The sequence below is a fragment of the Geotrypetes seraphini genome, chromosome 2 (assembly GCF_902459505.1).
Source record: "Geotrypetes seraphini chromosome 2, aGeoSer1.1, whole genome shotgun sequence".
Lineage (NCBI taxonomy): Eukaryota > Metazoa > Chordata > Amphibia > Gymnophiona > Dermophiidae > Geotrypetes > Geotrypetes seraphini.
In genome coordinates, this window is record NC_047085.1 from 413,286,689 (window position 1) to 413,302,026 (window position 15,338).

The 15,338-nt window shown below is 42.0% G+C and overlaps 1 protein-coding gene across 2 annotated transcripts in view; it reads right to left on the bottom strand.

Moving 5' to 3' along the window:
• UMAD1 (UBAP1-MVB12-associated (UMA) domain containing 1) overlaps positions 1–15,338 on the bottom strand; it is a 191,686-nt gene that overhangs the window by 163,105 nt on the left and 13,243 nt on the right. For both annotated transcript variants that reach the window (XM_033931025.1, XM_033931024.1), the window contains exon 2: positions 1,789–1,897. In XM_033931025.1, coding sequence (XP_033786916.1) covers positions 1,789–1,870 — 82 coding nt within the window. In that variant the 5' untranslated portion in view covers positions 1,871–1,897. The remainder of the gene's footprint in view (positions 1–1,788; positions 1,898–15,338) is intronic.

Genomic DNA, 15,338 nt, shown 5'->3' on the forward strand with positions numbered 1-15,338 from the left:
GGTCTGGGAACCCTTTCTTCAGGCCTTTGGTTGTATCCTTATTATTTCTTCCCAGTAGTCCAGTGACAAAGGACTTTGTGGATATCAGGAAAACCATAACAAATTTGGAAATCCTTGGTCTAGGCCCAAAGCCCAGGTCCCAACAACATAATTGGCAGCTCTCTCATCCAGGCCCTGACTGCTGTAGAGGTGTTCACTTCATCCTGGGCTGGAAAAATAGTAAACTTCTGCTATTGACCCAGGTCCCAATGACAATAGACCCTTAACCCTCACCTCATCTTACTGTTGTGCAGCTGTAGAAACGCTTAGTCATTCCTTCCCTTTTGTTCCCCTTGCACCAGCTCCAAGGCCCCAGTGATAAGGAAGAGAAAAACGGTGGCACTAGTGGTGGAAACCTAAACCACACCTGCTGCCAGTGCTGCTTCAGTGACTCTGAGCATCTGCCTCAATACTTATGTTATTGGTTTGCTTATCTGCTTGCTAGTCTCTGCCTGTGACATCCGGTGTCAGAGACAGAGGGACAAACAAATGGATACACCAAATATATAAGTGTATTTGCAAGCATAAACTCTAAAACTACACACAATCAGAATTTCTCAGGAACTCAATACCTCATTTCTCTGTCATGAGAACATTAGCTGACAAATATATGAATCAGCATCCACAAATAATGCCAAAAGCTTTGAATTTCACACATATGTCCAACAGTTGTCTAATTACAATGCATTTTCTGGCTTCTGCACATAAAATTCTTTCTAACTTGGAGCAATTTAAGGCCTTTTATAATTTTATACAGCCTTCATTCAGTTAAACATATAAGAACAGGAGGAAGGTATTTCTGTTATTAGGCCCCATCCTACTTCTGGAACACATCTCCAAATCTAGTTAGAGCAGCTTTGCTGTTACAAATTTTTGTAACATCTGCAGAAAGACAAACCTTTCTTATTAAACCCTTACGAACATCATTTATAAAAAATACTGAACGTATTTCCTTGTTGTTATGTCATGTTTTAATGGCAAGCTCCTGCCCAAGGACTGTTGAAAGAATTGGAAGCAACCCATCAGGGGGCCCTTTACCTTTCTTCTATGTGCATGTTAAGAGAGTGGAAGAGGAGACTGAGATTTGGTGATTTGTCAGTACAGTATTTAGTTGATGCCTTTCCAGAAGTAGTTCAAGTAAGTTACTTTTATTATAAATTTGTACCTGAGACAATGGAGTTTTAAGTGTCTTGCCCAAGGCCACAAGGAGTAGTGTTAATTTATGTCCTATTTTCACTGTTCCTACTTTAGGTAAATAAAGGGTCCTTCTTCCTATGTATATGGGAAGTCATGATAACCCAGGACTATTCACTGCAAACCTCAAACGTTTCCTTCCATACCTGTCAAATTTGTTATGAATGTCTACAAATTTAAGAGTAGATTTCATTGAAGCCAGACACCAAAAAAAACCCTATTTTGTGCTTGCTTCAGGAGCCACTCTCAGTATCGGAGGACCAGCTATATAAGAAGAGTGACCACAGGAGACAAGATGGCAGATTGTTATAAAGATCCCTACCTTAAAAAGTACCATTCTTTGCAATGATGCAATGTAATAGCGGTATATAAGAAATAAAATTAAATAAAATTAAAATTAATACATGATGTGGAGGTGATAGAATTTGTAGTTTTGCAAGCAGAGAGTAATCCTCTCCAGACTTGGACTAAAGCAAGTATGTAGAGGGATAATGTGATAAGAATATCTCCCCACAAGACTAAGCATTCTAGTTGAAAAACCATAACGGTACTCACCCAAGAGAACAAACCCATCAGCTTCCCTTTCAGCCACCAATGCTTTCTTCGAGTCCTGACTTTTTCGAAAAAAGCTAAACATAGCTTCCTTATATGTTGAGCCCCTTATCTACAAGAGAAACATGGACATTTAATTGAGATAGAAGATACAGTCACAGGACTATAGCCTTTCCAGAGGAATGGCAAGAATTACAAAGATAAAGTGCAGGTTACATCATACCTTATGCTATGAGTTTATCTTTTTGAGAAGACTGGACAGACTATACAGGTCTTTATCTGCCATCATCTACTATGTTATTTCCTCCAGAAAGGCACAAAGCTCTCTAGCTGCAATATGAGGGGCCACTGAAAAGTTCTCAGCCTAACCAAAAAATTGGGACAGTCTCCATTGAGGGCTATACACTTAAGGCTCCTTTTACGAAGGCGCATTAGGGCCTTAACGCGCAGAATAGCGCACGCTAAAATGCCACGTGCTAGCCGCTATAGCCTCCTCTTGAGCAGGCGGTAGTTTTTCGGCTAGCGCGTGCTATAGCACGTGCTAATCCAGTGCGTGCACTAAAAACACTAGCGCATCTTCGTAAAAAGAGCCCTTAGTCCAGTGATTTCCACTTTTTTCGTTCCATCGGAAAAATATGGAACAAAAAATGTGAAAAATCATGAACTAAGTGTAAAGCCCTTGACAGAGACTGCCCCAATATTGTTGGTTGGACTAAGAATTTTTCAGCGACCCTCTCTTATCTTAATGCACCATACCTACAAACAAAGGATCTGATCAATTAAGCTTCCCCCCCCCCCATTTCATGTCCATAGGCAAAAGCCTTAGTAAGTCAAAACTAAAGTGTCATTCTAGGTAGGACATAAAGCAAACCTAAAACTTCATGAAATTAGAAAATAAAAATTACCAAGAGAATCTTCTGATATTAAAATTAGTTTATGGTGATGAAGACAGTTTACAAGTGGTTTGAGTAATTTTGTAATGGTTGTGAAAGAGTTGAAGATGAGGAGAGATCGGGACATCCTTCAACATCAAAAACCCAAGAGAATGGTGAAAGAGTAAGCAAAATGATTCGATCAAACAGAAAACTATTAGGGAAGTTTCTGAGAATCTGAACATCTCTTATGGTTCCATTCAAAACATTTTAAATAACAGTTTTGAACATGAGGTGAGTGAGTGTGACCTAAGAAACGAGCAAACGGTTTCATCCTCCTTCATGTCAACGTTCCATGTCGCACATCACTTCTGGTAAGGTAATTTCTGTCAAATAAAAACATTACAGTGTGTCCTCATCCACCGGATCTGGCACCATGCAACTTCTGGCTCTTTCCCAAAGTCAAAATCAATTCAGGACACTGAGGCAGCCATGACAGCATAACTAAAGGCACTCACGAAAGAGGACTTCCATAACTGTGTTTGAACTGTGTTCGAAGCGAGGGGGAGTATTTTGAGGGGGATTAATGGCAATGTGTCTTTTACTGTAATAATTTATTTTTATTTAAATATTCACCACATTTTTTGATCACACCTCATATGCACCACAGATATTTAAATTATGTTTAGTGACTTATGAGATAGCTGATGGGGAAGAAAGGTAAGCAGTCTTTATAAATTGGCTCACCATGATAACCTAAATTTCTAACCTGTTTATATTCGAGTCAACTTCCCCCTCCCCTTTTTTCGGTTTATATTCAGATATGCATGGTATATGCAAGTACTATCTCTGTCTCTATTGGGCTAACAATCTAAGTTTTAATACCTGGGACAATGGAGGGTTAAATGACTTGTCCAGCGTCACAGGGAGTTGCAATGGAATTAAACCCAGTTCCCCAGGATCTCAGTCCACTGCACTAACGATTAGGCTACTCCTTCACTGTGTGTTAAAACTGACATTCTGGAGAGCCACAAACCAGTCTGGTCTTCAGGATTTCCTTAATGCTGCCATTCCCCTTTCAGGATCTAGGGAACATGTATAGTAACAAACGTATTGTGCAATACACCAGCCGTCATGAAAGGACTGGCACAGTTACTAAAATTTTTGGTACGGCATACACTACTGCATGACTCTCAGTCAGGTTCCCAACCTCAATTCAGCACTGAAACTGTACTCGCTGCTATATTAGATTACTTACATAATCTATTTAGTACAGGTTGTAATGCTCTCATTCTATAGTTTAACCTTAGCAGTGCTTTTGACTTGGTGGACCACTTTAGAATGCCTAGATGCAATTGGGATCCAAGATAAAGGGCTCCTTTTACTAAGGTGCGCTAGCGTTTTTAGCGCATTCACCGGATTAGCGCGCGCTACCCAAAAAACTACCGCCTGCTCAAGAGGAGGTGGTAGCGGCTAGCGCGCGTGGCATGTTAGCGCATGCTATTCCGCGCATTAAGGCCCTAACGCACCTTTGTAAAAGGAGCCCAAAGTTTATTCTTGGTTTCATGGATTCCTTACCTCTCGTATCTACCAAGTAAGAACTAATAACATCTGTTAGGCTGAATGGAAAAATCCGTGCAGGGTACCACAGGGTTCATCGCTCTCACCACTTCTCTTTAATGTATCTCTCTCTTCTCAGACAAAAATCAGGTAATCTTGGAATTAAGCTGTTCTTGATCAAACTAAACACATCATCTATAATATGAATTATTTTAAGCTTTCAAGCTGAAGCTTAACTCTGACAGATTCAACCAGAAACCGTTGTTACCCTAAATGCCATACAGTAACTCGATACATTCTTCCATCAAAATATTAGAAGTTACACTTGATCGAAATCTAACTATGAAAAATCAAGTGGATGCGGTGGTTCAAAAGGGATTCACTTAGATCTTATTTCGATGTCTCAGCATTCAGATCATTGGTTCAGTCCTTGGTATTGAGTCACCTGGACTACTGTAATATTGTCTATTTAGCCAGGGTAAACCAAAATATTTTGAGACTGCGAATCATTCAGAATGCCACGGTCAGACTTATTTGCCCTTAAGAAGTTTGAACATGTCACTCCTTACTATTGAGAATTGCACTGGTTACCAATTGAGGCGCACATTATTTTTAAATTGGGTTGCTTCTATTATAAAGTCTTTGTTGGTCAGGCTCCATCTTATCTAACTGAAACATTTCTCAGTTCTTCTGAAAAGCATCTTCAAAGATTACATGCTCTGTACGTCTCTGTCAGTCAGGGGTTTCAAATTTAAAAGATATCATGAATGTGCACTCTCGTATCAAGCAGCAACTTGGGACAAGGTCTTTAAGCATGTGTTATTGAATTCATTCTCCTATTTACATTTTAGAAGGCAACTGAAAACCTATTTGTTTTCCAAGTTTCTGAGTAACTAACACCTCCAAAATTATTTCTTATTCTACTCTATTTTGATATTCAAGTTACCTTCTTTTGATCTCTCATCCTGATGTTAACAATTATTTAATCTTTTGTAAACCGCATAGAACTTTTGGGGTTATGTGGTCTAGAAATCGATTTTATGTTATGTTATGTACAGGCAGTGTGGCATGGAGAGGACTAATAAGGCTGAAAGAATAATACAGCCTAACACAAGAATTTACTAAGTATGAGACACAGCTCAGCCAGTATTTTTTTTAGGTTAATAAGATCCACTCTGTGATGCTTTCCTAATATCCTTTACCAAACAGGGTCACTATACTCATAAGCAGAATGAAGCAAAACTTCAGATGAAAGATGGCTACATGAAAAATTCATTGCAGTACTGCATTTATTTCACAATTCAGATGCAAAAACCTAACGGTCATTGATGATTCAGGGCAGCAGCCTTACATTAAAATTATTTGTATGTACTTTATTCTTTCAACTAGGAATGCTAGACTTAGTCGGTTTTCCCCAAAGGCACAAAAAAAAAAACTGAAGTGGCTCACCACAGCAAAGGAAATTCATATTGCAAGACTGAATCTAAGCCTACTAGGGAGAAACAGCCTTCTGTAGCCATTCCTCTGCCAACTAAAGAGCTTCGGTAGGTGGTACACTTAGGCCCTGATTCTCCAAAAGTGCGTCCCGATTTTAGGCAGCTGTAGGCGTCCTACAGCTGTCTAATCAGCCAATCGGGATGCACGTTTTAAAAAAAAAATGCTCCCCAGGCAGGCCTGAAGGCGCCTCCGGGAGCCTAGGGAGACCCTAAGGGCCTTAGGCGGGCCTTAGGCGAACCTAGGTGGCCCTACGCGTCTCCCTAGTAGAGGAAGAAACCTTAAAATGCTGGTCTACATTGTAAGTAGATGCAGCCGCTATACTTATCGCAACCAAGTCACATCAAGGTCTGTGAGGGGGAAGCTCAAAGTGCCTAACTTGGCTCACAACTTGCAAACCAAATATAGTGTAATATGTCAAAGAACATGTCACATTATATGATGTTATAGGGTGCCCTATAACATCATATAATGTGACATGTTCTTTGACATATTACACTATATTTGGTTTGCAAGTTGTGAGCCAAGTTAGGCACTTTGAGCTTCCCCCTCACAGACCTTGATGTGACTTGGTTGCCTTCCTTGTTTTTTCTAGTTTAGGATTTGTTTGGCAAATTAGGAGTGTGTTGTTGTTGGCTATACTTATCGCGGCAAGGGATCTCTCTGCCACTATAAGTATAGCGGGCTGCGGCCTGTCCGATCAGATGCCCCCCCCCCCTCCGACACTACCGACCCTCCCCCCCGACATTACCTATCTCCCTCCCACCCCGACACTACCGATTGCTGGCAGGAGGGTGTCCAATCCCTCCTGCCCGAAGACGCACCCCCCCATCCCCCGGCGCTAACAACCCCCAAACCTCCAAACTAACCTGTTCTTCAGGCCAGACGGTTCTTGCCCGTCCAGCCTGTAGGCCCGCCTGGTCGAAATGAGGCTGGCTCGCCCCTTCCCGGCCCATCCCGCCGAAGCCTAAGGCCTGATTGGCCCAGGCTCTAGAAGCCAGGACCAATCAGGCCTTAGGCATAGCGGGTCCGCCCATCCCCACTTAATCTAAGGCCAATCAGACCTTAGACTTAGTGGGGATGGGTGGACCCACTATGCCTAAGGCCTGATTGGTCCAGGCTTCTAGAGCCTGGGCCAATCAGGCCTTAGGCTTTGGCGGGATGGGCCGAGAAGAGGCGAGCCCGCCTCATTTCGACCAGGCGGGCCTACAGGCTGGACGGGCAAGAACCGTCTGGCCTGAAGAACAGGTTAGTTTGGAGGTTTGGGGGTTGTTAGCGCCGGGGGGGGGTGCGTCTTCGGGCAGGAGGGATTGGACACCCTCCTGCCAGCAATCGGTAGTGTCGGGGTGGGAGGGAGATCGGTAATGTCGGGGGGGGCATCCGATCGGACAGGCCGCGGCCCGCTATACTTATAGCGGCAGAGAGATCCCTTGCCGCGATAAGTGTAGCGGGCCGTGTCTAATCTAACCCGATTCTCTAACCAGCGTCTGTAACATGGACGCCGGTTACAGAATCGGGGTTTTAGTGTAGGCCGATTCTGAATAGGATGCCTCTCCCGGACGTCCTATACAGAATCAGGGCCTAGGTGTCTTGCGGGTCTTGCCTTCAATATAGGCGGCCTGCCTGGGGAGCATTTTTTTTAAAAAAACGTGCATCCCGATTGGCTGATTAGACAGCTGTAGGACGCCTACAGCTGCCTAAAATTGGGACGCACTTTTGGAGAATCAGGGCCTTACTGAACACCGACATTTCTGGCCCACTTGTCTGCAACATGGCTGAGATGTTCTGAAGATAAGCCAACAAGTCATGACAAGCATAATGGTCTGAAGACAGACAAGTTTCCATGTGCACAAAATGTGCTACTTTGCAGGGCTGTCTCTTTTAAAATCCATTATGATCCAAAATATGCTTTAACAAATACATGCCCACCTGCGCACTGCCTACATGTGATCACAAGAGTATGGAGAATGACAGGATTTTCATACTTTTAATATAGATCATCAGGTATCTTTCCAATTCTGATAAGTAAGTATTTTCACTCCAAGGGTTCAAGAAAAAAAAGAGACAGTCAGGAAAATGCAAGCCTCATTTCCATTCTTTAATGTTTGTATGAGAAAAATCAGTTTTGGTGTGTGACATGCTTGGTTGAGAAACCTCAATTTCCTTCATCTGATACTGCCCTCAAATTTCCGGCTGTTCCTATTAAATGCACAGACCTCTATCCAATCTCCTCCATGTGGCTGCCTAGCAGTGACATAAAACATAAGCAATGGAAATTTTCCACATGTTGGGATGCAGAGTCCAATAAAAATGTAAATGCTTGCACAATGGCATGGGAATCAGTATAACAGAGACTGTACTATGTCAAGCAGTGCATGTGCAGCCCCTTAATAAGTTTCAGATTTATCATGTTTCACAGGGTAAGGACAACTGACTCAACAGCAATTGTAAAAGAATCTGAACAACAAAGAATAAAAGTACCAACCCATCAAAAAATCACTGCCCAGTTCTTCTTCTCACTCCTCTCCCTTCAGCTCTTCTCTATCCTCCTTCCCAAGGACCTCGTATGCCTACTTCTTGTCCTCTGTCCACCATCCTGAGGATTTGTGGTGTATCTGATAATGTAAGGTACGAGCATAGCCAGATGTCAGGTCTTGAGGGGGGAGGGGGGCTGAGCACAAACTTTTGCCCTCCTCCACCAGCGGAAGTACTCCCCCACCAGCTTCTAGTTCTGACTTCTACCTACTTTTACTTTAGTGAAGGACTAGAACCACTCCTGACTCTGAAGAAGCAAAACTAGCTCCTCAGAAAGACAGCCCCTTGAAAATTGTTTGACGTCTATCCCACTTCCATCTGTCCTCTGTGGTCCTACTCGCAGTTCTTCCTCAGTAAACACTGAAGAGAAATAGTTAAGAATTCTGCATTTTCCAATGCCATTTTATAGTTCATTTAAAACTTGATATACTCTGGGGAGATCCATGATAGCAGCGGCAGAGTGAGATCTAACTTTAACTGGGTGGAATTTGCTCTATTTGCTATGGTGAAGAGGAAAATGTCTCAACCAACTTTGTTGCAGATGAAGAGAGCTCTGGTTCCAGAGCTGACCTCAGGTGTGGTCCTCGCTGCCGGGAACAACATGAGAGTGTCATCCTGACTTGAGTCTTCATTGAGCCCTGAAAACCGAAATCCTCTATTTCAACCAGGAGTTTCTTTTTGACAGCTGGGAAGCTTGGCAGCACAGTTGGTATTGAGGAAGGTAGATGTGCTCCTGCCTCAACTGGTCTGACCTTTTTGGCTATCCCTCTGCCTGACCCAGAAGTGGCTGCAGTCCTAGTGTACCTGTTCAGCAATGCAAGAGTGCAGTAGGATTTTGTTTTACTACTCTGCCAGATACCTATATTTTTCTTTTCCTTATTAGTAATAGTTTTTGATGGGTTTTTATACATCAGCTCCTATATTGCTGTGATCTTCCCTTAAATATCGTAAGATACAGCCTAGATGCTATCAGTTCAGTTTGTTTCCCTTTGAATCACAGTTGTATTTTGCTTTTCATCTAATTTTTGGTTGGACATCTTAATTTTGTTATTTTTGTATTGTTAAAATGCATGCAGTAATAAAATTAAAAAAGAATTTAAAACGTGACATACTGCTATAAGAACACAGTTATGTCATTTATAAAGAAAACAGAAAAAAAAAATTACAATATTAAAAGAATAGGATCAAAGTAAAACCAGCTACTGAACTGTCAAAAGTCCTGCTCCATCCAGCCACCCCAGCCCTCATCATGAGCAAAAATACATGTTTTTCTAAACATGCGGAGGGACATAATCAAAAGATATGTCTAAGTCCATTTTGGACCTAAGTCGCTAGTCGCCCAAAGTTGGACATGTAAAAAGTCCATTTTTGAAAAATACGTCCAAAATATTTTTTTTTGAAAATTGTCTAACTATACGTCCAGCCATTTGATCGTCCAGACCGTTAAGTCGTCTTTCTTTATACCCAATTTTCGACCAAAAATTTGTCCAAGTCAAAAACACCTAGAAAAATAACTTTTGGGCGTGGGAGAGGCCAGAAAAGTGATGGACTGGACACTCAGATATGGCACCAGAGTAGTGGGGTACCTTATAGTGCACTTCTATGAACTTCACAAAAAGGGTGCCATATAAACATCTCACAATTCCCTTATAGGTCATGGTGAGCCCCCCCCAAAACACCCCCAGAACCCACTAGACCCACCTATCTACCATTCCAGTAGCCCTTAGGCTGCAGGTTAAGTGGCAGTACAAAATGGTTTTCGGGGATGCATGTTTCACCATGAATGCAGTGATTAGAGTGGTTTATGGGCCTGGGTCCTCCTCTCCATGGTTCACTAACCCACCCCCAAGACCACTTAAGCCACCTCTGTGTAGCTTTACTAGGCTTTCCTATGCCAGGCTGCCAGGTGCTGATGTTCTGGAGGCAGATATGTAAAGCTATTATTAAGATTTTTATGGGGGGGGTCAGTAATCACTGGGGCATGTGTGGGGGTCTGTACTTTGTGTCTACGATGGTTATCTGGTCACTTAGGATACATTCTGTGGACTTAAACCTGATTTTAGATGGCCTAAGTCACAACGTCCAAGTTCCGTCTAGGCAGTGTTGTAAGACTTTCGGTTATACATGCAGTACGACTAAGTCTAGGATGGTCCACGTCCCACCCAAATCTCACCCTCGACACTCCTCCTGAAATGCCCCTTTTAGCTCTGGGCATACAGCAGCACTGTGAAGGCTTAAGTCGTTTTTAGATACGTCTAAAACCCGATTCAATTATCGGCACTTGGACGACTTGCGTTACTGATCATCCAAGTGCCGATTTAGACCGGTTTTTAAAACGTATTTCTGTTTCTATTAGGAGCCCCAAAATGTCCCTAAAAAGACATGTTTTCAGGTTCCTTCTAAATATTTGATAGGAGTGTTCAAGCCAGAGATACTGGGGAGCTCATTTCATTTTATGGAACATAGTACATTAAAAATAGAGCTTTGGATATTATCATACAAATTTTGTGTAAAGGCAGAACTATCAAAATGTAAGATTGTATATATCTAAGGTCCCCGAGTGAGAAATAAGAGATTAATACTTGTTTAGGAGGAGGAATAGCCTAGTAGGGTTCTGCGGCTGGTGTCATGATTATTAAGGTTTTCTGGATCTTGTCACATCTGGGTAGGTAGGTAGAACCAATGTTTCAGCAATCATGCTGTGGCTTTCTTCAGGGAATGCTGTGAAGTCTGCACTTTGTTTTTATATATAATGAGTCCTCAAACCTAGATTGGCTGTGGTTTGAGGTGATTGAGGCAGGAAAGTCTGTTGGTCACCAATTTGAATTTTGGCAGGAAAGTCTGTTGGTCACCAATTTGAATTTTGGCAGGAAAATTTGTTGGTCTCTTTTCCCTAAGGGTGGCAAATTCTCTGGTGAGTTTAAGGATATTCTCCCTTTAAAGCTGGGTTATATGTTCTCAGGCTTCTGTGGCTGTATCTGGGTAGGTACAACTGACGTTTCAGCTATCATGCCCTGAAAAAAAATCACAATCGCAAAAATAGTGTAAAATACCACTTATGTGGAACAATACACATCAGTATTGTTAAGTCCTTATCATTTAGGACATACTATACGGCCTCAGAAATGGAGCCTACGCACAGCAATGTAGTCACAAGCTGAGACAATCCGCGTAGTTAAAATACTCCTGCTCCAATCATTGGCCACTGCATACTTATCTAAAGTGCTAATTTTTAGCTTTTTTTGATAGATTTAGTGTTTAACTTAAGACTGATATAAGCCCTTAACCACTCAATACTGAAGAAATGATACTATAACTGTGATACTTTTTCAAAAAAATCTTCTTCAGATACTGTGTGTATTATCCAGATTTGAAAAACTAGACCACAAAAACTTATCTGCTTTGTTTAGTAGTCTTCACTGGCGGAGTCTTTATAATAAAACCTCAATACATGTCCATTTGCTCTATTTTTACTATAAAGCAGTGGTTCCCAAACCTGTCCTGGGGGACCCCCAGCCAGTCAGGTTTTCAAGATATCCCTAATGAATATGCATGAGAGAGATTTGCATATAATGGAAGTGACAGGTATGCAAATCTCTCTCATGCATATTCATTAGGGATATCTTGAAAACCTGACTGGCTGGGGGTCCCCCAGGACAGGTTTGGGAACCACTGCTATAAAGCATTCTCCTTCTGTTTGGCCTACGCATTAGGCAACACTAGGTAGTAGCCTAGGCTACCAGCTACCGTTATTATAGCCACACAATCTCAAAAAACCATCAGCATTTACTTTTTCTTTCAAGAAGGGGAGCAGGCAGTTTTCAAATAGCCAATTTACCTAGGTCAGGGGTGCCCACACTTTTTGATTTTGTGAGCTACTTTTAAAATGACCAAGTCAAAATGATCTACCAATAATAACATTTTTAAAAACACAAAGCACACTGTACGCAGAGAAAATGTTAATTATCATTTATATTCCGGGGGCTTTTCAAAGAGATCAAGGCAGATGACTTTATGCAATGTCACCTCAGTAACAACTATACTAAACCACGATAGCGGTGTTTAGTGCAGGGAGCTGCGCTGAATGCCCCGCGTTGCTCTCGACGCTCATAGGCTCCCTGTGCTAAAAAACGCTATTGCAGTTTAGTAAAAGGGGGTCATAGTGCAAAATATAGGCAGGAGATATAAATTCTCAAAACTGACACATTTTGATCACTAAATTGAAAATAAAATCATTTTTCCTACCTTTGTTGTCTGGTGATTTCATGAGTCTCTGGTTGCACTTTCTTCTTCTGACTGTGCATCCAATATTTCTTCCCTTCTTTCAGCCTCCTGTATGCTTTCTCTCCTCCAGACCCCATTCCCTCCCCCAACTTTTTCTTCCTCTCTCCCTGCCCCCTCCCCTTGCTTTCTTTCTCACTGCTCTCCTTCTTTCTTTCTTTCTGTCTCTCTGCCCCCTTTCTTTCTTTCTGTCTCCCTGTCCCCACTTTATTTCTTTCTTTCTGTCTCCCTGCCTGCCCCTTTTATTTCTTTGTCTTTCTTTCTCCCTGCCCTCCACCAAACCACCATCGGGGAACAGGCGCCCAAGCTGCCCGCCGCCGAGTTGTGAGCTCTCCCTGCTTCCCGACGCGGTAAACAGAAGCACCGGGCCGACCAGCCTTTCCCACCACGTCAATTCTGATGTCAGAGAGGAATTTCCAGGCCAGCTGGCCTGGAACTTCCTCTCCGACATCAGAATTGACATCAAGGGGGTGGAGGGGAGCTGGTCGGCCCAGCGCTTCTGTTTACCATGTCGGGAAGCAGGTAGAATGCGAAGGCAACGCGAGTCTATCATGGAGCCTAGGATGGGCTCCGTGATCGACTAACGTTGCCTTCACGATCTACTGATCGATCGTGATCGACCTTTTGGGTACCCCTGACCTAGGTAAATGACTTTTGGAAATGCCTTTCATTCTCTGTGTTTGTACATCTCCATATCTCTCTCCCTCTACACCTCTCTCTCTCTCTACACCCCTCTCTCTCTCTCTACATTTAAATCAAAATCTTAGGAAAGGAGAGTGACAGGTAAGAACTGAAAATTAATTTGGGAGGAGAGACTTGCTCATGGTGATGAGACTGAAAGCTTGCCTAGGGTGCCCAATACTCTTGCCCCAGTCCTTATTGTGACTCCTCTAATGCTGCTCCATCATGCAGACTATTGCTGCCAAGGGTTCCAGCAGTATGAATCCATCATCAGAGTTCATTACAGATTGATGGCCCCCATTTCTCAATCTCTAATTCCAGCACAAACTTCAATCTTCATGTAAACACAGAGAACTGATAAAATTTCAAAGGCTTGTACCAGAAGGTTATTTCCACAAATGAAGAAAAAGAACAGAAAGGCCTCTGAATTGGCATGAAGCACAACCTTTTCTGTGTTCTCCTGCACATCTAATCTATATGGTGGTGTCTTCTGGGTATTAAAAAATGTTAACACATTGTTCTGTTATACAGTCTAAAACAAATAAAAAAGAATGTATTTTTTAAAAAAGAACTATGTGTTAGCTTAAGCTATTTGCATCACTAAGTTTACATTTGCATCACAAGGTCACATTTTTAGAAGCCTTCCTCACCCTCTCTCTAAACACTCAGGGCAAAGCCTGCAGCTGGAGAGGGCTGAAAACAAGCATTTTACACCCATCCTATGAGGCCACTGACCTCCCACCCACATTCCTACAGCTCAAAGTGCTAAGAGCATAGACATAAAAAGCATCGAGTGTAGAACTAGAAAAGTACCGTATTTTCACGCATATAACGCGCACACGTGTACAACGTGCACACGGGTATAGAGCGCAGGAACAAAGAATTTATGTAAGAAAATTTTGGTATAGTGCGCCCACGCATATATCGCACATGCTGCTTGCCGCCCCGACTCTCCTCTCGCCGCCCTGCCCTTGAAGTCCTGTCCCCCCCCTTGAAGGCCCACCCCACCCTGAAAGCCTGATGCCCCACCCCGAAGGACCGCTGGCCCACCCACCCTGAAGGACCGCTCGCACCCCACCCTGACATCTGATTCATCCCCCAGCCCCGCTGCACCGTCTGCAGTGGAGAAGCAGCCTACCATGGGTTCGCGACGCCAGTGAGCCCTGCTGCTTCAAGTTTAAAGTTTATTTGTTCTTAATGAATCGCCTATTTAAATTACTAGGCGATGTACAACATAATAAAATATACAAATAAAATATTAGTGCTAACATATAAAATAACTTTTGTTATGGGTAAAAACATTACTTACAAAATACATACATACAAAATAACTTTGTTATGGGTTAAAACTTACAAGAATTGTGTGGGTAAGTGGAAAAAAGTTACAATGTTTGGATAGGAGAGAAGGAAAAACATAAAAGAAAAGAACAAAAAAGTGGGGGGGGTAATTTTAGCTGCTTAAGTAAGAATCGATTATTAATATGCTAGGAATCATAAGCGTCTTTAAAGAGAAATGCTTTTAGAGTTTTTTAAAATAAGGTTAAGTCTTTTAATTCTCTGATATATTGGGGTAAAAGATTCCACGATTGGGGGGCCATAACTGAAAACATATCGTGCCGTCTAATTCCTATAACTTTCATTGAGGGAACGGAAAGAAGATTATTTGAAGTTGAGCGGAGAGATCTTGTCGTGCTATAAGGGATTAGCCACCTGTTGATAAATTGTGGTTCATTAAAACTCAAGGTTTTAAAAACTAAAAACAGTAATTTAAAAGTAATATGATGGCTTACCCGAAGCCAATGGGATTTAATCAACAGGGGGGTAACATGATCATATTTTTTTGCGTTGTAGATCAATTTCACGACGGTATTTTGTATCAATTGCAACCTTCTTTTTTCTTTTTGAGTAATGTTAAGAAGGAGAGAGTTACAGTAGTCTATTCTGGATATTATTAAGGAATGAATTAGAATATTAATAGATTTAGGCTGTAAGAATTTGGCGAATGAGCGAATTAAACGTAATTTATAAAAACATACTTTGACGATATTGCTAACATGGTCATGATAGGTAAGTTTATCATTGATCAGGACATCTAAAATATTTATAGTGGTAACCAGTTCTAATTCGGTG